Raw genomic sequence first — 24,777 nt, forward strand, 5'->3', positions numbered from 1 at the left:
TAAGATTTTTTTTTGGTCATGCATATTTTTGTATTGGTTTTCTTTCTTTTCCTTTTTTCTTTGACAATAGTATCAATGGATCATATTCATTAAATTCTAAATCTGCCATGTTTTAGCTGTGTTACCTTGGCCCAATTATTTTTCTGATCCTCTGTTCTCTCATTAGAAAAAAAAGATGAAAATAATCTCACAGATTGTTATGGGGATCAAATGAAATATTATATGGGAAAGTACTTTGTAAGTTTAAAGGCCTTCACTAATACATATTATTTCTGTATTCTTAAGGATCATTCATTATTTGGGAGCCTAATTGTTATCCTCTATTCTTTTTCTTTCCTCTCAAATATCTTTGCACTGATGTCTTGGATTTTTGCATTTTGTGAACCTCTTTCCTCACATGTTAGATTTAATTGGCTTGGTAAATTGTGATATTTACTTATACATGTGCATTGTGTACGTTCAGATGTTAGTGTGGCGAATACAAATAAGCTACGTATTTGTATTTAAGGATACCGAACTGTTCTTTTTTGTGTGTGTCTTGTTTTCCTCTGCAGGTCTTAAAAATTGTCAGCAAAGCTGCACTGAATAACGGACACCCTAAAAGGGGCTGATTTTCCCCTTTATAATGAAGAAAAGCAGGAGTGTGATGACAGTGACGGCCGATGATGTAAGTTCCAAAAGTCAGAGTTGCTGATTCCACCCACTCTTTGCTCAATAAAAATGTCACTCCATAATTCTGTTCCAAGGGCGGACAAGGTTGTCTAATAGTATCACTCTGCCTCTAGGTGCTTCTGTGACCTGGATATTGCCAGCCCTTGGACCCAGCACTCTGCATGCTAGGCAGCAGGCACACTGCCCTCTCTGCAGCTTGGAGATAGGCTCAGTTTGAGCTTTGTGATTTTCATTTACAAAACCACCAATCTGTGGAAATTTTTCTTTTCACCTTGTTTGCATTTCTTGATGACTTTCTTGCACACTTTTATCAAAGTTCAGCTGATCCTTGAGTCATCTCCTATGGTGGGGTCTTTGACAGCTGTTTGTAACCCATCCTCTAGGACTTGGCTCAAGTATGGGCCTCAGACCAGCAACACTAGCATCACCTGTGTATTTATTAGAAATGCAGAATTTCAGAACCATCCCTCAGACCTAAAGATCAGAATTTATTCCCAAGGTGATTACATATGTACATTATGTACATATGTAAATTTCCATTATCTTCACTAAACAAATTCTACTTATTATTTAAGGCTAAAAAGAAACCACATTTCCTTCCCAAAGCTTTCCTTGAAACCTGAGTATTTCAACATTTAATTATATTCTTTGATTTACTCATTTCACAAATAGTTTTGAGAACCTACTATGTACCAAGTGCATATTTAATATATGTAAGTCCCAGGCTGACTACATATGTACATTATATTTGAGAAGCTTTGCTCTGGGTCATTTGAAGAAATCTGTAGACTCATCATTTTTAATAGCTTTGCATCTTGGTCAGCTGAGATTATCTTTTTTCCTTTCAATTGACCAGTCCCCCATTAGTGTGTTTTTAATTGTCCAGTGTTTACTCAGCTTCTGTTTGTAATTGAGCCAAAAATTATATGCCACTAGTCAGATGTGCAGAAGGAAGGAAGGGAGGGAGGAAGGAAAAAGAAGTCATTTTCCTTGCTGTCTGTAATAGCTCATCTTGTTAAACTTCTATTTCACAGATGGGGAGGGGCTGGGAGGAACTTGAACTTGGTGATAAATAATGTAAACTGGTATCTTTTGAGTAAATGCCCAGTTTATGAGTATTTCTCCAAGTTCTTACTCCTTCCCTTCCCTGTGGGCAAGTGGGAAAACAACATTAATTGATGTTATAGTCACAGGTGTGTGGTATTGTCCTTGTCTTGTATTTCCACTGGTTCTTACTGTTGTCCTATTGAGGATAGCTCATTTCCCCAGATATTTGGTTGTCAGTCTCTGCCCTTGATCCAGTGTGCTTAGGCACATGGTAGGTATAACAGGTGATGAGTGCTCTCAGCCTGATCGGGGACCTTCTCAGCTCGCTGTAAATTTGACCTTCTCCCCTGCTGCCTGGGCTCTTCACCTAACCTTCCAGTGGAGCTCTGATTGTTTAAAAGACTCAGCTTTGCTTTCTGTGCAGCCCTTACCTTTGGGCTGCTCACTCCATGAACCCCTGGTCCCTTTACCTTATGCTGCAGAAAACCCCTTGGCAAGGAAGCTAAGACTAATTCTCAGTTTCCTTCTCTGTCCCTATCTGGGTTTGTAAGAACTTCTAGGACCTGCAAATGCAGAGTGAGACTTAGTTGTGCCATGAGGCTCTTGCCCACCAAAGCACACTCCTTTGCCATTGCCGTTTCTACTCTTTTGTGTTGAGACACTTGGTTAGTGATCTAGTCTCATCGCCTGTGCCATATTTCCTTTTCTTCTTTCCCCCTTCCCTGCTCCTTTCCACAAGGGAACTGCCCTTAAGTCATATTCTAAGTCCTCAGTACCAGTGGTAAAAAGCTGTGTTCAGACCTTCATGCTCTGGTTAGGATATCTAAGGGGAAACTTCTGGAATTTAGAAATTCTGCTTCTCTTAAAAAAAAAGCTTAGAGTTGTCCCATAATACTATCTGTATACTGTGTGCTCCAGATTCTATTTCTTTGGAAGAATAAAACTAAGCAATGCATCCTGTCTATAAAGGTTGATCAATGATTTTTTTCTTTTTCATTCTATCATTGCAGTAATAATCCTAATCCTCTCTGAGGTAATGGTTACCACAATCAAAAGACAGGGAAGGTTGCATAGAAGAATGTGCAAAAAAGAAAGCACATTTGAAGAATACTAACCCCACCTAGACTGGTGGGGTTAGTATTATTACCTAGATTTGCACTGTCCGACATGGTAGCTGCTAGCCGACACACTTAAACGTACTAGTGCTTAATAGTCTGACACGTGACTATTAAGCACTAGTACGAATGGGGAGGTGCTGTAAATGTGAAATACATCTTGGATTTTGATTACATAATAGTACAAATAGAAAAGAATATAAAATATGTTATTAATAATTTTTGATATAGATTACATGTTGAAATGACAATATTTTGGATATACTAAGCTAAGTAAAATATACTATTAAAAGTAATTTCATCTGTTTCCTTTTCTTTTACTTTTTTAATGTGACTACTAGAATATTTAAAATTATACATTTGGCTCCCATTTGTGGCTTGTACTTTATTTCTGGTGGACAGTCATAACCTAAAACTTTTCACCATGCACCTCACCTTTCCAGTATAGTACAGAAGATCATATCAAATGTTATACACAGTATCTCTTCCCTCACAACAAAAGCAAATTGGCAGATATTATATTTTTTATACCACACTCTGAAGAAAGGTTCACCCTTAAGTCAAGGATATTTTATTATATTCTCATTATTTCAGCTCAACAAACAGTTACTCAGCGATTTAAATATTCACCTAATATTAATTTAGCACCTATTATACACTCCACACTGGTTAGGTTCTAGGGATTAGAGTCCTTGTCCCTTTGTAGCTTATATTCTAGAGGGGAGGGCATACATCAATCAATAAATTATAAAATAATCCCAGCTATGATAAGAGCTGTGGAGAAAAATGAAGTTGGTCAGGGGGCAAAAAATGGTTGGATGGTGACAATAGGTGTTCATAGAAGGATGACATGAAGAGAGGAAATATGGACAGTGAGGACATATAAACATTGAGGGAGTGAGCCCTGTGAAGATCTGGGGGAAGAGAGTTTCTGGCAAAGGGAACAGTGTGATTTCCAAAAGTAACATTCAAATTAATGTTTTTTTCCCCCAGATCTTTGATCTGATGAGTGGGGTAGTTGGCCAGTATCATGCTGGTTAAAATAGGAAAATAAGTCCAAGATCACAAATTCAGTAGTTTAGAATTGACTGAATTAGATTTTGCCTTTGGGGATGTTAGCAAATTTGGGGCAGTAATTATGAGTATGAATTAGAAAGTTTGAGGTAATTATGAATAACTCAACTTAGGTTAATGAGTGTTTGCATAACAATGTTACTGTTTTTAGCATTTAACTTAATTTCTAAAAAGCTATTCCATTAAGCTCTTTTGTGGCAATGCATTTTCACATTAACTGAGGTCTTTTGAAACAAATTCTTCAAAGAATGGATACAAATCTGTAAATTCAAGCTTGTTCGCAAGTCAGTATGGTATATATTTTGTGATAGGTGTGACTTTGTTACTTTTCAAATAACAAGTACCAAATAAATGCCCATTTAGTTTATTCACTGCAATTAAACCTGGTTGGTAATATTTCCATTTCTAAAAGAGGAAAAATATCCAGTAACTTTATTTATTATTTTTTTTTTTTTGCGGTACGCGGGCCTCTCACTGTTGTGGCCTCTCCCGTTGCGGAGCACAGGCTCCGGACGCTCAAGCTCAGCGGCCATGGCTCAAGGGCCCAGCCACTCCACGGCATGTGGGATCTTCCCGAACTGGGGCACGAACCCGTGTCCCCTGCATCGGCAGGCGGACTCTCAACCACTGCGCCACCAGGGAAGCCCTATCCAGTAACTTTATTATAAGACTATTGTGGTTGGTGGTTTAACTAAGTGACATCCTCATTTCTGTTCTTTGGTACAGTGTTTCTTGTATAGGTGGTAAAGTATATGCTTTACCACCTATACAAGAAACACTGCTTTGCTTTCCAGATAATCAGTACTTTCTTTACATGCAGATTTGGAACAAACTGAGTTATAAAAGTTCTGACTTTTAGTTTGTTCTTGAATCTCTTTAGGAAGACTTTGTCTCTCCTAAGACTTCCTGTCTCCTCAACTAGTCTCTAAGTCTTTTGAGAAAGAAACTTACATATACTATGCTTTCTCCTCAGCCTCTTATTTCTAACACATACACATGCACACACACACACACACACACACACACAGACATATAAGTGCTAGGCCTACAGTAGATTTAATATAACCTGTTACTAAACAGTAAAACACTGGCCACATTCCAGAATATTTCAAACTCTGGAAAATTGTAAATTGTTTTGTCTCCTTTCTGTTACTGAATTGTGGTTCTACTGAATTTTAAATAAGTGGTATTCCAAAACCATAAGTCAAGCACAAAAAATATGATGATATCCCATTTCCAGGTGGAGAGAGTGGGGCTCCTGAAAATTGTCAGGCCTATTCAAGCCCAGATTTTCATCATGAAAATGTGGTTTTGCATGGATGAGATAAGCATAATCACTAGAATACAGGTTCTGTCTCTTTTTGCTGTTGTATCCTTTCTTAAGTAGCACAGAGCAAGACTTTAATAGGTGTGCAGAAAATATTTGTTGAATGAACCCAGCTAGACCCTTAAACTTGAGTTAATTATCCTCGTATGAACTAGTATAGGGATGGGTGGAGGAGTGGTGGGCGGAGAACTTTAGTTTGTTTAAACCTAAGGCAATCTAGTCTCAGGCTCTCTTAAATCTATTCTGAAGGGCTAGTAGGAAGTACCTGTCTTTTTAGGGCTACAGAATGACTTCCAGGTGAGAGACCTTGGCCTGGTGTTAGGACTTCCATTATTGCTTAAGATACGAGTGGAGAGTGACAGTTATAACTTTTAAACTCCAAGTTGCTATCAGTGGCTACTTACATTGCTGTAACATTTCTTGTCTTTAAGCCGGTATGAATGGTGATGCAGGCAGAGGTTCTTTTGGGGCTTCCACTCCCCACAGTACCAGGAACCAGAGTCACCAAGAGATATAGGAAGAATGAATAACTCTTATTATTGGTTATAATACAATGCCTCTATCTTCTCACAAGTATATCATTCATGTCAGCATTAGGGCATATATTGAACACATGGCAGTTCAATTAAGGACCAGATAAAGTATATTCTTCTTTTTCTGAGCTCTTGTATGTTTGACCAGAAAAAAAAAAACCACCCCTAAATCCCCTCAACTCTGAGGAGACCTTTTATAAGAATAGGAAAAGTTAGTTACCCAGTTACCCACAATTATGAGTATCTTGCTGGCCTGAGATAGAAAATATATTTACTTTAAAACATTGAACAAGAAATGTTATAATTTAGCTAGTACAGTTTGTTCCCGTGTTGCAGAATGATAACACTGATGTCCAAAATATATTTTCTATGAAAAGCTTTCATTTTAGCAAGTTAAAAAAAAGAAAGAAAAAAAGAATAATTTAAAAAAGAGAAAGAAGATAAAAAGCCCTGCAATCCATATGCTTCTAACTGGAAAATATTATCAACAGTCCTGAAGATCACCAAGACTATGCAACTGATGTGTTTAAAATTTGAGAATTAGCCCCCTGTGCCTACGTGTTTTCTCTTAAGCTTTTGATGTCAGTGTTCGATTCTGATTGTGAGATAATGAATCAGGACTTTATGAGTGACAGCTTGATCATTTAGCTTCTTATTTTACTCCATCGTGCATCATTTTAAACATTTGAATTTCATTTTCTTTTTCTCTTTTTTCTTTCCCTGTGATTCCTCTAGAATGTTAAAGATTATTTTGAATGCAACTTGAGTAAATCCTACAGTACTTCTAGTAACACACTTGGGATAGACCTCTGGAGAGGGAGAAGGTGTTGCTCAGGAAACTTGCAGTTGCCACCACTGTCCCAAAGACAGAGCGGAAGGGCAAGGACTCCTGAGGGAGATGGCATTTCCAGACCGACCACGCTTCCTTTGATGACACTTCCAAGCATTGCTATTACAACTGTAAGCCAGGAGTGGTGAGTAGCCCTCAACTTAAATGTCAGTTCTAAGTTTGATTTTCCAGTTACTCCCGGTACAATTTCTTGTTATTAAAATGTTAGTTATCTGTGGAGTAACTAAGGGTTTTGACATTTTGAGAATTTGTTTCCCTTTGGCTAGCAAAATGAAGAGTGGAGGTATCTCCTACCTCTTAAGATGGGAAGGGGCCTACTGAGGAAGAAATGAGATGCATTTTTATTAATGACAAGGAAAGCAAAATTACTGCCTATGATCTTTTTAAAAAAAAACTATTAGTGTATGTCAATATGATGTTTTAATTTAGAAAAGCAAAATTATATGGGAGCCTAAAGGAATTAAAACATATATATTATATAGATGAATGACAGGAGATATTCTTATTACTGTACTCAAAATATAATTATTCTTAGCTTCTTTTTATTATAATCTCACTCTACTAATTTCAGTTTGTGGTTATCTAGAAAATAAAACACTTCATTATAAATCAAAAGAGGAATGAAGATTGTACTATGAGAGATGCTTGGACAGTTTTGCAGAGTCTATGTTTGTGAAAGAGGCTATTTTAATCTATTGTTGAAACGTTAATTGAATACGTATAATTTATAACTGTGGTTAAAATTGTGCCGTGATATTTCTTCAAATACGTGTTTTTAATCACATATTTAGTTCTTAGCACTTTCTCTGGTTTTTCTTTTTGCCCTACATAATTTCCAAATACTTTTCATGAATAGTCTGCTTACATAACGTGGAGTCTTATTAAAAAGAAAAATATTTTCTCTATTTTTTATGTAATTTTAAATTATAATATGGTGCTTTAAAAATCACTTTTCATTTAACTCATTTGTTAAGGAGAAAAACTAAATATATTAAATCACTGTGCAATATTATCACAGTAAATCCTTAAAATATGTGACTTTTATGGTGTGCTGTATACCCTTGCCACATGCTGAGCTGTACAGTGCTGATGAGTAGTTCATTATGTGTTCATTGAATGATGCAGGAAAGCTTTTAGTTGGTGGTTATCAAATACACTAAGAATTAGATCACTGAGACTTCAGCTATCACAGTTATTAGCCTGAAATGGTTCATCAGTCTGTATGTGATAGAGAAGCATGTGAACACATCGTAGGGGGAATGGGTTAAAAATTTGAAAAGCACTGACTAACATCTGCTCCTCAGCTGAATTAACATTAGAATAGTCATAACCAATCATTGAGCACTAAAACGGGCATATTGCTTCTGCATTGCTTACTCAGTCACATAACTTATGTGTTTAGTCTTGGTTTGCTTCTGCATGATGGCAGATTTGGAGTTCAGATTTCCACGGATTTATTTTTCAGCAAGTTGGCACTGGTGCAGTATTACCAGTTGTTACAATATTGAAATGCTTCCATACCAGTTGGTAAATACATGCTTTCTTGAGCTCTCTGATTGCCCTTATTACTATTCCAGACTCTTCCCCAGAAGCAAATTCCTTACAAACCAACAACTAAAGAGGTGATGACTGACACAGCAGGAGTCCAGTTTTGTTGGGCGTTGGTGTTTTATCTGTTAGAATAACACTCCAGATAAGATGTACCTTGCACTGTTGGAGTACCTTGCAATGCTGGAGTTCATTTTACTCAAAGACCCTTTGGGAGTTGCAGAATTGTTCCTTCCTTAGAAGTATCGAATCCAGACTCTGACATGTGGTGCACACTTGTCTACCTTTCTAAATTGAATATATTCATCTGTACAAAGAGAGTAATTGTACTCACCTCATAAGCTATTGTAAGGATTAAATATGGTAATATCTCCAAAATACCTAGTTTAGTAAAAAGCACATGTTAGGCAATCAACAAACATTAGTTTCTCTTCCCTTGATCATTATCCATTAAAGCCTTTTGAAAATTAGAAACCACGTTTCAAGTATCACTAGCCTCATGCTGAGTGAAATGGAAGATTTAGCCATTATCCAGTTTGTCATGCAGTCAGCCAACACCACATATTAGTAATTCATTCATAATATGTCCGTTTTTCTTTCAGCTACCTGGATAGTTTTTAAAGTGTGAGAGTATTCAGTCACTGACTCCAAATTTATTTTTAAGTATAAGCAACTAAAAGCATTTCAATACATCCCTTAAAAATACTTCCTTTGCAATATTGATGAATACTGGTGGAATTGCTGGCAGAGGAATCTAATTGAAAGATCATTTGATTAGAAGTGAGGAAGTAGGGTTCCAGATACCATCATTGCCATCAACTTGATGAAAGGTCCTAGAGGTAAGGGGTGCAGCCTACAATCATGTGTGAGAAAGAATTATACTCACTACTTAGAACACGGAGAATGTGGAATCAATTTCCAGGTCTAGACGAGGGGTCAATAAGCTTTTTCTGCCAGTTAGTAAATATTTTTGGCTTTGTGGGCTTTATAGTCTCTGTTGCCACTATTCAACACTGCCATTGTAGTGTGAACATGGCCGTAGACAGTACATAAATGAATGTGTAGCTCAGCTCCAGTGAAACTTTACTTACATAAACAGGCAGCAAGCTAGATTTTGCCTGCCAGTCAGTTTGATGACTCCTATTCTAGACTTGTAAAAATCTCTAGGATATGACTCCTGCTCTGATAATTGCTTTGACACTTGTAACTGGGTGAAACTGACCTTGAGTTCCTGGTTGGTGTCCTTAATATGTCAAAAGTCTGGGAATATGTGCTACAGATCAAGTATTTAAAGCCAGTGAAGGAATTTGAGTGAGAACAAATGAAAGTTACTGCCCAAGGTATATAAAGTTAAATAGAAAAACACTGATATAAATTTAGCCCTTGTTTGGGGAGAGTATATTGGTGAAGGGAGGTGGCCATCACTGCAGGCAAAAGGCCTGGAATAGAAGGACAATGATTTGATTTACTATGGAGAAAGAAAGAGTGAGGACCTGAGTCCAGTTGGGTGGACTTCCATCTTGCTACCTTTTGGATGAGTTTCTTTATCCTACAAAAACTCAAATGAATAAACAGTGGAGATGATACAGCTTTTCAGAGTTGTGTGAGAAAGAAAATGTAATACATGTAGCACTTAGTGGTTATTTTGATGTTATTGTTATTATTGTTATTTTATTGTTATACATGGACTGAATAGCCAGAATTGTGCATTTTCTATTATTGGGAGTTCTGGAGGAACTTCACCACCTGAGTTATTGGAACCATCTTGGAAATATGATGAAAGAAGAAGTCAGATATGAAAACAAGATGTTATCCTCATTACTGATAAAGTTAATATTGGAATATGTACTCTGTGTCCGTGGGCAAGTAGGCTGCTAACACTGTACACTGTAATCATACAGACTTACCACCCAGTAATAGGAGGTGCTGGGCCTGTGCAGGCAGCCCTCGTCCTCAGAGGGAGAATCTACCTCTATGAAATTTGAAAATGGAGGAGTTGTAGAATCCTGCCCCGGTGAGACAGTAGGAAGGAAGGACTGAGTTGTGCATGTCTACTTTCTCCTTCTGGAAAGACCAGTGCAGATTAAATTACTCCTTCTTTCCAGGGAAGACTGAGTAAAAAGGCAGAAGGAGGTTAAGAATGTTAAGCTGGTGGCATTCCTGACACTTGGAAGACACATCAAAAAGTGGGAAAAATACATTCTTCCTGACATTCCCCAACTTTCCCCCCCCTCTTTTCACCTTTAGTCTGGGGTCACACTTGGGATGTGGCCAATGCCAAGCCTCTGGTGGTCTTCACTTTTTGAATAATTAAAGCAGTTTATTGATCTACCAAATTTATCAAAGCAATGTCACCACAACCAAGTTAGGAAAATAAGCCAATACTCAGCCTTGAATGTCTACAGTTAATCTATAATTTTAACTTTCCTCCATGAGGATCTTTTAACTCTTTAACTCCTTCTTGCCCTTCCCTGTTTACAGGTTTTAATTATCTATATATTTTAACCCCCAAATACACTAGCTCTCTGTCTGGGATTACTTGCCTTTTTACTTGAAGTAAGTCCTTTAGAATTTACTCTTATTTTTTAGTTTGTTTCTCTGAAAATGTCCTTATTTTGCTCTCATTCTTGAAAGTGTTTTCTTTTTCATTATGTAGCAGTTTCTTTATTTCCACACTTTTCCCCTTGCCTTTTGGCTTCCATTACTGTTGTTGGGAAAATGGCTGTAAGTCTAATTGTTTTTCTGTGTAAATAATCTGCATTTTTTTGGGGGGGGTGGGCTCTTGATTTCTGAATTCCATCTTTGATGTAACTAGGGGTGGATTTCCTTTTATTTATCCCATATGAGATTTACTGGACTTCTCAAATATGTCAGTTGGTATCTTTCTCATCAGATCTGGAATATTCTTTGTTATTATCTCTTCAGGTATTTTCTCTGCCAGTCTTTTGCTCTTCTGCTATTGGACTTATGATTAAATGTATTTTGAGTCTACTTCTTTATCTTCCATTTCTTTTAATGTCTTTCATATATATATAATTAAAAAGTTTGTCTTTATGGGCTGTATTCTGGTAATTGCTTTTGGTCTGCCTTCTGGTTTGCTAATTCTCTTTTCAACTATGTTAAATTTGCTGTTAAACCTATTATATTGAGTATTTCAATTTTGATTATTGTATTTTCTGTTTTTAAAGTTTGTATTTATTTAGTTTTTAAATATGTGAGGTAATTTTATGTAGTTTTCTTTTCCCTACATGTGTTAGTTATCTATTGCTGCATAACGAATAATCCCCAAATTTAATGGCTTAAAGTAACAAACATTTGTTATCTTATATTTTCTGTGGGTCAGGAATCTAGCTGTGGCCTAGCTGGGTGCCTCTGACTGGGTCCCCCACAAGGCCAAAGTCAAGTTATTAGCCAGTGTTACAATCATTTCAATGGTTGACTGAGTGGGAGAGATCTGCTTCCAAGCTCACTCACACGGTTTTTGACAGGTTCACCTCCTTGCTGACTGATGACTGGAAACATCAGTTTTTTGCTATATGGGCCTCTCCATTGTGCTACTCATGACATGAAAGTTTGCGTTTTATGGAGCAAGGGTTTTTGATAGAGAAAGATGGACCAATAGAAGGTGAGCAAGAGATAAGTCAAAATCTTTTTAGTGGCATCCCATCACTTTTACAAATTCCGTTCATTAGATCTAACCTACACCCAAGGGGAGGAACTGTGCAAGGGCCTGAATATGAGGAGGTGGGCATCACTGGGGACAAATTTAGAGGTTGCCCACCACATTGAAGATGTTTTCAAGCTTTTAAAAATTTCTTTAAATATAGCAAGAGTAAGGAGAAATAGACAAATCCACTATTATACTTGTAGACTTCAACACTGCAGAAAATTGATAGACCAAACAGGGAGAAATCATTACAGATATATTTGATGTGAACAGCACTATCAATCAACTTGATTTAATTGAAGTTTTTTAGAATACTTCATCCAACAACAACAGAGTATACATTCTTCTCAAGCTTGCATTGAATGCTCACCAAGATACATCTATCACACACACCTTAACAAATTTAAAAGAGTAAAAATCATATAAAGTATGTTCTCAGACCACAGTGGAATTAAATAAGAAATCAGTAACAGAAAGATAAGTGGAAAGTCCCAACTATTCAGAGATTAAAAATCCAACTGTAAATAACAGACCAAATGGGCCAAAGAGAAAATTAAAAATATTTTGAACTAAGTGAAAATAAAATTAAAATTTCCTATTATTTATGGGATGCAGCAAAAGCAGTGCTTAGGGGGAAATTTATATCTATACCTATATATATGTCTATATATCGATTTCTTTCTATCTCTATATAGAGATATATTTGACAAGAACTAAATCAGTACTTCTTCTATCTTAGAAAACCATAAAGAAAAGGAGTAATTTAAGACTCAAGCAAGTAGAAGAAAATCAATAATTAAATTAGAGCAAAAATCAGTGCAATTGAAAACAGTAGAGAAAGTCAGTGAAACCAAAAGATGGTTCTTTGAAAAGATCAATACACTGATAAACCTCTGGCCGGGCTCACCAAGAAAAAGAAATAAAGACATAAATTACCACTTTAAGAAATGAGAGAACATCACTATTGATTCCCTGGAGATGAAAAGAATAATAAAGGACTACTGTGAACAACTCTATACCCACATATTTGAAAATTTAGATGAAATGGTCTAATTCCTTGAAAGACTCAAAAGTACCAAAACTCACAGAGGGGAAATAGATAACATGAAAGGTCTGTATCTATTAAAGACATTGAATAGAAAATTATTAACCTACCAAGGAAAAGAAAGTTCTAGGCATAGATGGTTTTCTTACAAATTTTACCAAACACTTAAAACAGGAATGATACCAACTCTCCACAATCTGTTCCATAAAACTGAAGTAGATGGAACACTTCCCAACTCATTCTATGAGGCCAGTGTTGCCCTAACACCCAAACCAGACAAAGACATTATAAGAAAGGAAAACTGCAATATCTCTCATGAACATAATAGATACAAAAGTCCTCAAAAAATTTAGCAAATAAACTTCAACAATGTATAAAAGAAATTATACCCTATGGCCAAGTGGGGTTTATTCCAGGTATGCAAGGCTGGTTCAACATTTTAAGGTCAATCAGTGCAATCTACCACACCAATACATGAAGAACAATCGTATAATCTTATCAGTTGATGCAGAGAAAGAATTTGGCAATATACAACACCCATTCATGGTAAAAACTCTCAGCAAACTAAAAATAAAGGAGAATTGCCTCAACTTGAAGACCTCTACAAAAAACCTATAGCTAACATACTTAATGGTCAGAAGCTAGATGCTTTTGTTTAAGATTGGGACCAAAGTAAGGGTGTTCTGTCTGACCAATCCTATTCAGCATTGCACTGGAAGTCCTAGCTAGTGCAGTAAGCAAAGGAAAGGAAATAAAAGGCATACAATTTGGAAAGGAAGAAATAAAACAGTCTCTGTTTGCAGATGACATGAATGTCTATGCAGAAAATCCCAAAGAATTGGCAAATAAAATTTGTGAAACTAATAAATGAGTAGAGCAAGGTTGCAGATTACAAGGTTAATATATAAAATTGATTACTTCCCTATACATTGGAAATGAACAATTAGAATTTGAAATAAATAAATATTATAATAATATTATTTATAACTGCATGAAAACAAAAAGAGGAGTATTTAGATATAAATTAAAAATATGTACAGGATATGTATTCAGAAAACTATGAAATTCTGCTAAAAAACCAAAGGAATTCTAAATAAATAGATATATGATGGTCATGGATTAAAATATTCAAAATTGTTAGGGTGTAATTCTTCCTAACTTGATCTATAGATTTGATGCAATTCCAGTCAAAATTCTAGCAAGCTATTTTGTAGATATTGAAAAACTGATCCTAAACTTTGTATAAAAGACAAAAATCTGGAATAGCCAACACAATAAATACTGAAGAAGAAAAAAGATGGAAGAGTCACACTACCTGATTTTGACTTAATATAAAGCTACAGTAATCAAGATAGCTTTATATTAGCAAAAGAATAGTGGCATAGATGAATGGAACAGAATAGAGAGTTCAGAAGTAGACTGATAAAATACAGTCAACCGATCTCTGATAGAGGAGTAAAGGTATTTCAGTTGAGAAGCCATAATCTTTCAACAAATTGTGTTGGAAAAAATAGCCATTCATATCAAAAAATTAATAATAATCTAGACAGAAGCCTTACATATTTCACCAGAATTAACTCAAAATGATCATAGACCTGAATGTAAAATGCAAAACTACACAACTCCTAGAAGATAGCATAGAGAAAACCTAGGTGACCTTGGATTTGGCCATGAGTTTTTGATAAAACACTAAAAAAAACACCCCATGGTCTAAAGAAAAAATAATGATATGTTGGACTTCATTAAAATTAAAAATTTCTGCTCTGTGAAAGGCACTGTTAAAAGAATGAAAAGACAAGCCACAGATTGGGAGAAAAGATTTGCAAAACACATATCTGATAATAAACTTGTATCCAAAATATACAAGAAACATAAAAAATTCAACAATGAGAATACAAATAACCCAATTAGAAAATGGGCCTATGATCTGAAGAGACAAATCAAAGAAAATATACATATGGCAAACAAGCATTTGAAAAGATGTACAACATCATTTGCCATTAGAGAACTGTCAATTAAAACAATGAGATGCCATTACACAGTTATTAGAATGGCCAAAATCCAAAAAAAAAAAAAAAAAAAAAAACACACAAAAACCAATTGCTGGCAAGAATGTAGAGCAAGAGCTCTCATTCATTGCTGGTGGAAGTACAAAATGCCACAGGCACTGTGGAATACAGTTTGGCAGTTTCTTACAAAACTAAACATAGTGTTATCATATGATCTGGCAGTCATGCTCCTAGATATTTACTTAACTGATTAAAAAACTTACATTGTCACAGAAACCAGCACAAACATATTTATAACAAACTTATTAAAAATCACCAAAAGCTGGAAGCAATAAAGATATGCTTTAATAGGTGAATTGATACATTGTGGTACATACATACAGTGCAACATTAATGATGAAAAGAAATAAGCTGTCAAACCACAAAAAGACGTGGTTGAATCTTAAATGCATGTTGCTAAGTGAAAGAATCAAGTATGAAAAGGCAACATACTGTATGATTCCACTTATATGGCATTCTAGAAAAAAGCAAAACTATAGAGATGGTACAAGATCAATGGTTGCCAGGGGCTCAGGAGAGTGTTTAAAAAAATGAATGAATCTTTAAAACCCACAGATTTAGTGAGAAATGTAGATGTAGACAAATTAATATAATACAGTATGTTTAGTTCTAGAATAAGAATACAGGTGAGGAGCAATGAATTCTTCCATGGAGGGGAGAAGCAACAGTGAAAGCTGTTATTTATCCTTGACTTGAAGCTGAGCAAGCATATATCTTCTGGAAAGAAGTAGAAGTAACATTTCAGACACAGGAAATAGCATGGACAAGACCATGACTCCTTGAGACAAAGTGACATATTCAAGGAATGCAAGTATTCATAGGGCATGTAGGGTATGTGAGATGGTGTGGGTGGAGATATGGCTTAAGTAAAAGGCAGGAAATCTGAGTTTGAAAAGGTGGGTAGAGGTCAGAATGTGAAGGGTCTTACACTTTTGCCTTTATCCAAATTAATAAGTTGAAGCCATTGGATTTTTTAAATAAATTGAATATAGATCTGTAAGGTAATAAGATAATGAGAGACAATGTAGAGGCTGTTTGGAAAGAGAAAGGTTGAAGGTTGAAAATCTAGAGAGGAAGATTTCAGAGCGAGGTGGATGATGGATGCTGAGGGATTTGAACAGGCAGTAGGTGTGGGGATGAGAAGGGGGAGGAAAACTGAACAACACTGGGGTTGGATGGATGGGAAGTGGTGCTCAGTTGAATGTGGATTAGGAGCAAGGAGGAGAAGCCATGAACATGCAGCAGTTTCTTGTTCAGCTGGATGCATGGAAATGCCATGAACGAGGACAAAAGATGAGGGGTTAAGGTGTAAAGGGAAAGATGGTGGTGGGTTTAGTTTTGAATAGGGTGAGTTTAAAGTACTTTAAACATGTTACTAAGTGGATATTGTCTGGGAGCCGTTAAAAATGTGTGTGTGTGTGTGAATATCATAGTTTGGAGATCATAGGTGTACAGGTGGTAATGAGGTAATGGAATGAATGAGATTACCCAGACCAAGTATGCAGAGATTAGTCAATATCAATTTTGTCTTGAACTAAGGACATAGCCCTAAGGAATAGTAATAACATGGGGTCAAATAAGGGGGAAAGAAGAGCAGGGAGAAGGCAGAACATGAACAGAGAAATAGGAGGAGAATTAGAATAGAGAATTATTATAAAAGGACAGAGGTTAGGCCATAGGGAAGGTTTGGTCAGCAAAAACAGAAGTTGCACAGAGTACAGGTAAGATGAGGACGGAGAAAAGGCCTTCGGATAATTCAGTTTAGTGGACATTGGTAACACTAGTGGAAGTCTTAGTAGAATCATGGAATCAGAATGCATGGGATTAAAAGTGAGCCAGGGAGGCAGAAGGATGCAGAGAAATGCACAGCAATGCATAGGTCCTGTGCTAGTTCTGTTGGGCAGGTTCTTTTGTATATCAGATATTATATTAAAAGTGATACTGGAGGGGCTTCCCTGGTGGCGCAGTGGTTGAGAGTCCGCCTGCCGATGCAGGGGACACAGGTTCGTGCCCCAGTCCGGGAAGATCCCATATGCCGTGGAGCGGCTGGGCCCGTGAGCCCTGGCCGCTGAGCCTGCGCATCCGGAGCCTGTGCTCCGCAATGGGAGAGGCCACAACAGTGAGAGGCCCGCGTACCATTAAAAAAAAAAAAAAAAAAAAAAAAAAAAGTGATACTGGAGGACAAAATACAACTTTAAAAGAGCAAAAATTAGAGCTGAGGAGGAAAGGATAGCAATAAAATATTACTCGTTCAAGTTTTTCGTTAGTGAAAAGCATGAGAATGGAAGCTGATTGGGGTAGACAAGATTATGGAAAAGTGTTATAATGTGGAGACATTTTTATCTATGCTGAACAGAAGGAACTGGTAGATGGGGAGAGATTGAAGATAAGAGAGATGGGCTATAATTAATATAGAATATAGTAGGTGTAGCACAAGGAAAGATAAACTTTAGACAAGATTAGAAAGATCTTCTTTTGAGACATGTAAATCCAATGCAGAAAAGAATGAATATATTGGAAATGACAAGGAGAGAAATAGGAGGACCTTATTTCCAAAGGTAGAGATCAGTGGTCATCAAATATTAGAGTGGTTCAGAATCACTTGGACAATTTATTGAAAAAGTTGGTTCAACTTATCTCTGAACCCCAACCCTAGAGGTGGGAGTCTGAGATAGGGCTGGGGATCTGTAGTTCTAATAAGTTCCTAGGTGAAGCTTGTGGAACTGACCTGGGGACCACATTTTGAGGACTCTGGCCTAGATTTTCTCAGAAGTAGGAGGTTAAGTCATCTGCTGAGAATAAGGGGGTTCAGACCCTCTACTGTCCTTTCAACCAAAGGCATACATTGTTCCAGAACACCAAGCATGCGTTTCTGTCTGGGGGCATTTCTTTTTTTCTGTGCCATGCCAGCTGACCTGTGGTGGGACTGAACTCTCAGGTGTGAGATAACAGTACTGCTCTAAGAATGCTCACATCTTAATGATGCAATAGAACTATTGTCAGCTGCATTTTCAGTTGAATAGGAAGAGCTCAGAGATAAAGTAGGCAGGGAATCTTGTTTCAGGGTTTTCCTAATGGTGCACTTTTTCATAAGAAACAGTTCTGGCTTCTCCTTTGTTATTCCCTCAAAGAAGATTATAAATATCAGTTTGCTTGTCTCCCACCTCTTTCTGCCTGAGGGCTGTGCTTTGCTTCTCTAAATGTTTCAGTTGTGAACATGATGATTCTATTTGGGCATCTATTAACTTAGGTGTGATGTCCTTAATGTTCGCTGTCCCAACTTTCACCTACATTGGGGAGAGTGGTGTCAGTTGCCCTGTTGCTGTCTGGAAGGCTGGGAGCAATTTCAACTGTTCTCATTATCACGGAAGGGAAATGCGGTCAGTCCGCTGAGGTGGTGGTTCAGAAACATGGGCTATGCTTTATTGCTCCCACAATCTGTAACAAGTTTACAGTCTGATGAGGTTTTCAATAAAAATATTTTATGCTTTGGGGTTGCCTGTCAACTACAGAGCCTAAAGCCCTGTTTTAAAGATCAAAATACCCACAGATGCTGTGCACAAATGCCGTAGATTCAACAAAAGCTGGTGTGAAGATGGGAAATTGATGACACATCTGTTTAGCTCCCACCAGGCTTTACCACCCACTGAAATCTTTTGGCTACAGAAACTGCATTTGTGACTTGTGCATCAGGCATTGCAATCTACAAGTCAGCAATTCACAAAGTTCCCCCTGGATTCCCCCTGTCAGGTATGTGAGATAATAGACACTGGATATTTAAAATCATGCATCATCCACTCCATACCTCATTGCTTATATATTCTCGATAAGGTCAAAATTGTATTAGAATATTAGGATATATATTAGGATATATATTATATAGAAGGTACTTAGGATAGGATCTTGTCTACATGATTATAATAATTGGTATAATACTTTAATATTGGTATTAAATATAATACCAATAATATAATATTATACAATAATATAATAATATAATATAGTAATGTAATGTTAGTGTAATATAGATAATATTCTCACTATAATACATTTTAGTATATAAGGCCCTTTCCAACTCCTATTTTATTTAAATTTAACTCCCACAACAACCTTGCAAGGTGGGCATTTTTTCCTTAAGGTAAAATAAAAATGACTTCAACCTAAGTATGATCATGGGCATGAAATGTTTCATAATAGAGAAAGACTCCATTTTTGATGACTGGTGGCTGACAGCTTTCAACTCTCCGCCTCTCCCCTTTTCTTTTTGCCCCACATCTAGGAAGGATAAGTAAATCTGCACACTCCCTCCCTTGGTGCCTGTGAGAATTTTGAAAGATGAAAAACTCTGCTCTCTCTGGGAATCCTCATCCCAGCCCTACCCCCCACCCCTTAATCATAATAAAACCCTAAGCCACCTTCCACCTCCCTCTCAACTTTGTTTCACCTTAGACGGAACCTGAGCCCTTCTCCTTGGGGAATCCTTTTGCTGTTTATTATATGAGTAGTAAACTAATTTCATATCTATTAGTCCTATGTGTCGTTCATCCTGACATCCATAAATTCCTGGGCAGGGGCTGCCCAGTATCCTGCAGGGGATGTTAGGTGCCCGGATAAAACAGGTTTCTTAGTTTTAGATAAGCTAATAGTGCTTTATTCCTTCAGATATGTGGTCATTTCAGACAATAAAAATAATGAAAAAATATTGTGGTTAACTCAGGGCTAAGAACCGAAAGATGAACAGGACATGGTCTCTGTCCTTCTCGTCAGTAGTTATAGTCTCATAGAAGAGGCAGACATGTAAATTAAAAAACTACAAAATTATGTCATATGTAGTATGTACAAGGTACTATGGGAAAGCAGGAGAGTGAATGGCTGTGAATCTTCCTTGATTGAACAACACGTGTGTAAAGTCATAAAAGCATGAAAGAGGATGGAATGTTGAAGGAACTGTATTCATGTTTATTTGGCTGTAGAACAGGGTGAGTGTGGTGAGATGCAGTTGGCAAGGGCCTTGAAGGCTCTGCTTGTACATTGGATCTTATCCTAAGGACATTGCTGAACTACTGGAGGGCTTTAAGAAATGGAATCAAAGAAGAATGTTTTTATTTTAAATAGTTCACTTTGATGGTAGTGTGGAAGATAGATTGGTATTGAGACACAAAGATAATTTAGACTTGCTTTAAGTCCAAATGAGCAGTGATAATGGCTGCTGAGTCAGGACAAAGGCAAGGAAAATGGTCAGAGGAGGACATATTTGTGCCAGACACTGTTCTAGGAGCTGAGATACAATGGGATGTAATGGAGAAATCTCTGTTTTTATGAAGTTTACATTCTAAAGGGGTACGTAGGAGAGAACCCCTAATGTCCACCCTTTCCTTCTCTCTAGCAGTAAGAAAACTTTAGAATTGTAGCTGAGCACAAGGCTCCCCAGAAAATAGATGGTTCTTTTTGACCTTTCTTGCAGCTTCCTTTTAGTCTAGCTAGAACCTAGTTACACTAGATTCTGGCCAGGTCATGCCCTGGAAATCAAAAGGCATCCTTTTCCTTCCATTCTCCCCCTTTCTATGGGCAGGAATGAGTATGCAGTGGTGAGGTTGCTTGCACTTTGTGGCCAAGGTTAACACCACGGGCCTGATGGAGCAGCAAAACTGAAGGGCCCTGAGTATGTGACAACTTCATAGAGAGCCACCACACCACACTGGGTTTTAATGTGAAGTAAATACAGTTCTATTGTTGTTTTGTGCTTCTCTTTGATACGGCATCTGAACCTGTATCATAAGTAATACTGGGAGAGATATACAATTGTAGTGGAGGTTTACATAAAGGGGATGCCCAGATCATGAATCTTACAAAGGCAGTCAGTCATCTAAAAATATAAATAAGTTATATAAGTATGTTGTATACAGTTGGATCTGTTATGCTTAATATATTATTCAAAATAACTACTAGCTGTAATTTGCATGCAAGGACGAGGTTTACAGAATGCCCAAGCCAGTTAGTTGGTTGTTCTTCAGACAAGAAAGACCCACTTATACAAAGTACTTACATCTGAGTATGCCAGCCAATGTGATGAGAGCTGAATATTCCTTCATTATGTCTTCTTATTATCTGATGTACTTACTAATCCAATCTTAAGTAAAATGGTTAGTTAGTTGATAAAGTCATGAGTCTGTTCATTGAGGTGCAAGCTGATTACAATAGTGATTACAATAATTAACAGAAAACTATAGACTGAAATAATGTGATGAAGGAAATAACCAGGGTGATGTGATGGAGTAACTATGAGCTGAGCAAAGGAATGGTACTTAGATAAGGTAGCTATGAAAGACCTCTGAGAGGAGATGATGTTTGATTGATACCTAAATGATAGAAAGCAGTTAATCTATTTAAAAAGTGGTGGTGAGGGGGCGCAGGCTCTTAATAGGCAGAGGGAATAGAAATATAAAAGCCCTGGGATGGGAAAGAGCCTAGTATATTTCAATAGGAGACCAGAGACCAGTGTGGCTGGAGCACGGAAAGCAAGGGGGAGGAAGGAAGTTGGGATTTGAGAGGCAGGGAGCAGTTAGATCACCTAGTTACTTGTAGGCCATAGTAAGGAGTTTTGTTTTATTCTGTAAGCAATGAGAAGCCATTACAATGTTTTAGAAACATGACAGGATCTGACTTTAAAAGAATAGTGTTTTGGGTACAGGTATAATGAATTGCAGGGTCAAAGTGGAAGCAGAGACTATTGCAGAAAAGTGATTTGAGACAGGATGATTCCAGAGGAGCTGGAGAGAAGTGAAAGGATTTAATTGCTGTTTAGAAGTATACTGATAGGGCTTGCTAAAGGGAATGCATGTAGAGGTCTGGGGGAGGAAGGCATCAACAACCAATCCTATGCTTTTTGCTTGAGCAGCTGGGTTGATAGTGGTGCCATTTGTTGAAATTAGAACCACCTGGGGAAAGATTTTGGTGGGTATAAACCAAAAGACCCATTTTGGACAAGTCAAGTATGAAGGTGGCGATGGTTTGTGATGGCCATAGGCAGTTGGAGGTATATGGGTCTGGAGGAGAGTTAGAAATTTGATAAGTCATCAGAATAAATATAGCATTAATACTTTAAAAGTTCATTTGGTTTATAAGTACCTCAAATAAACTAAAAGTACAGAAAATAATTCAACAAATACTCACCATCTATTGCTATACCTGCTATCCAGATTTAACAAATGTTCACACTTTGCCTTTTTTTGCTTCAGTCCTTTTAAAAATATGATGTTGCAGATAAAGGAGTGAGAGCATTCTTAAAGATGCTGGGAAGACAGTGGCTTAAATGTATTTCAGTTCTCATTCACACTGAGCTCTTCCTCTTCTGCCAGTAGACAGGTCCTGGAGGATAAGAAAGAAACCTCAGATTCTTTCACAACTTTGCCAAAGATAGGACAGGACTTTCTCCCTTCTGGCAAGGGGAGAGCCTGGAAATCAGCAGTGAAGAGTCCCAGAATGAGGATGAGCATGCCCGCATCCTGCGACAGCTTAGCCCTCAGAAACTCGTGATCTCACACAAATTTACATGCATAGGAATATATCTAATATTCTACTTCTGGATTCCTAAACACTGAGAAGTAACCTAACCAGTTGCTGGATCCTTTCTACCTTTTAGGTTGGGAGAACATGAAGAGGCCAAAGCAAGAATATGAGAGAAGTTTCCTCCTGATGCCTCGACATGATACCAGTGAGGTACCAACCCCCACACTACTGAATTATAAGAATGGAGGTTGGCAAGACTGCTACTGCTTAATGAACCCCATCACCTTAAGCCCCCAGGAGAAGACCAGGAAAAATATCAATGCAACTAAGGGCATTAAGTTACCGGAGAAATGAAGAGCAAGGAGAAAACACAGAGGAGGTTCCTGTGAAGTGGAGTTATTGGGGAAGACAAAGACTTAAGGCAAAAACAAAGTACTTGACATTCAAGTATTGAACAAAGAAAGACTTTTTGAAACCAAAATCATTTAAAACATTCAGCAGATGAATCGAAACAGAGTAAAATCTTTGAGATTAAAAATAGCACACACACAGAGACACATACAAACACACAACTCACGTACACATACATAAACTAATGTTCTGAAAGATCAAGTGGTAGAACTATCTCAAATATCAGAGAAAAATACAAGGATGTAAAAAAATCTTTAAAGAAAAAAAATACTCGAAATTTAGTTCAATAAACCCTAACGTGTAAATAATAAGGGTTCTGGAAGAAGAAAAAGACATAGATGAAAGATAGGCAATAGTTAAATAAATATCAGACAAGTATTTCCCAGAGTTTAAGAAAGACCTGAGTCTGAAAACTGAATGCACTTACAATTCCAGGCAAGACTGATGACAACAGACTCACATCTAGATATACTCTAGCAAAGTGCTGGGATTTCAGGTACATATAAGAAGAATGTCTTTAAGCTTTCAGCAAGAAAGAACAATTCAGTTACAAGAAAAACATGTAAAATGAAATTTGACTATTAATCTTCAACATGAGAAACTAAATAGAAGGGTACAACCTACAGACTACTAAGAAAAAAGGACTGCAACCCAAGAATCCTGTATTCAACCAAGATACCAAGAAGTAATTCACAACTATGTTAAGGAAAATGATGGGTTGATTAATATGAAGGATCTTGAGATGGAAAGATTATCCTGAATTATCCTGGTGGACTCAATCTAATCATATATGTCCTTAAACGTAGAGAACATTTCCTAGCTGGAGAGAACCAGAGAAACGGTAGTGTGAGAAGGACTTGACCTGCTGTTGCTGGCTTTAGTGATGGAGGAAGGGGCCATGGACCAAGGAATGTGGGTGGCCTCTAGAAGCTGAAAAAGGCAAGGAAACAGATTTTCCTCTAGAGCCTCCAGAAAGGAACCCAGCCGGGATGACACCTTAATTTTAGCTTGGTGAGACCCATATCAGACCTCTGACCTACAGCACTGTAATGTCTTAGTCAGTTTGGGCTTCTATATCAAAGTAACTTACACTGGGTCACTTATAAACAACAGACATTTACTTCTGACAATTCTGGAGGCTGGAAATCTGAGATAAAGGTGCCAGCATGGTCAGTTCTCGTAAGAGCCCTCTTCTGGGTGGCAGCGTGTGAACTTCTTGTATCCTCACAAGGCAGAAAGAGACCTAACTAGCTCTCTGGCCTCTTCTTATGAGGATACTAAGTGCATTCATGAAGGCTCCACCCTCATGACCTAATTATCTTCCAAAGATCCTACCTCCAAAACACTAGGATTAGAGTTTCAACATATGCGTTTTGAGGGGACACAAACATTTAGTCCATTGAATGTAAAATAATAAGTTTATGTTGTTTTAAGCCACTACATTTGTAGTCATTTATTATGGAAAGAATAGAAGATGAATATAATCTCTCTTGGGAAAAAAAGGGTATTTGTAGAGATAGAATGGTTTAGAGCATATATCATCTACATACCCAATCTGAGGAAAATACTCGTCAAAGAACTTTAACAAGTAGCAGATTAAAACAGAAAACTCCACATAGTTGAAGACAAAGAGTAGAAACAATGATTAGAAATGAATCTTACAATATGTAAAGTTAAAACTAAGTGGACAATTGTGGACTATAAGGGAATATGTAGTACAGGGGATAAATAAGAATTATGGATGGGCAGCCACTATGGAAAACAGTATGGAGATTTCTCAAAAAACTAAATATAGAACTACCATATAACCCAGAAATTCTATTCCTAGGTACATATCTGGAAAAATGAAAACACTAATAAGAAAATATACATGCATGCCAATGATCATAGCAGCACTATGTACAATAGCA

At 37.2% G+C, this 24,777-nt stretch overlaps 1 protein-coding gene across 2 annotated transcripts in view; it reads left to right on the plus strand.

Moving 5' to 3' along the window:
• Window positions 1-625: 625 nt before the first annotated feature.
• PDE4B (phosphodiesterase 4B) overlaps window positions 626-24,777 on the plus strand; it is a gene marked incomplete at both ends in the record, with an annotated part of 505,104 nt that continues 480,952 nt past the window's right edge. The window contains 2 exons of one of the 2 annotated variants that reach the window (XM_079698748.1): window positions 626-667; window positions 6,504-6,742. In XM_079698748.1, coding sequence (XP_079554874.1) covers window positions 626-667; window positions 6,504-6,742 — 281 coding nt within the window. The remainder of the gene's footprint in view (window positions 668-6,503; window positions 6,743-24,777) is intronic. The other variant, XM_079698750.1, reaches the window with a different exon arrangement.

The sequence above is a fragment of the Hyperoodon ampullatus genome (genome assembly GCF_949752795.1).
Source record: "Hyperoodon ampullatus genome assembly, chromosome: 2".
In the NCBI taxonomy this organism is placed as follows: domain Eukaryota; kingdom Metazoa; phylum Chordata; class Mammalia; order Artiodactyla; family Ziphiidae; genus Hyperoodon; species Hyperoodon ampullatus.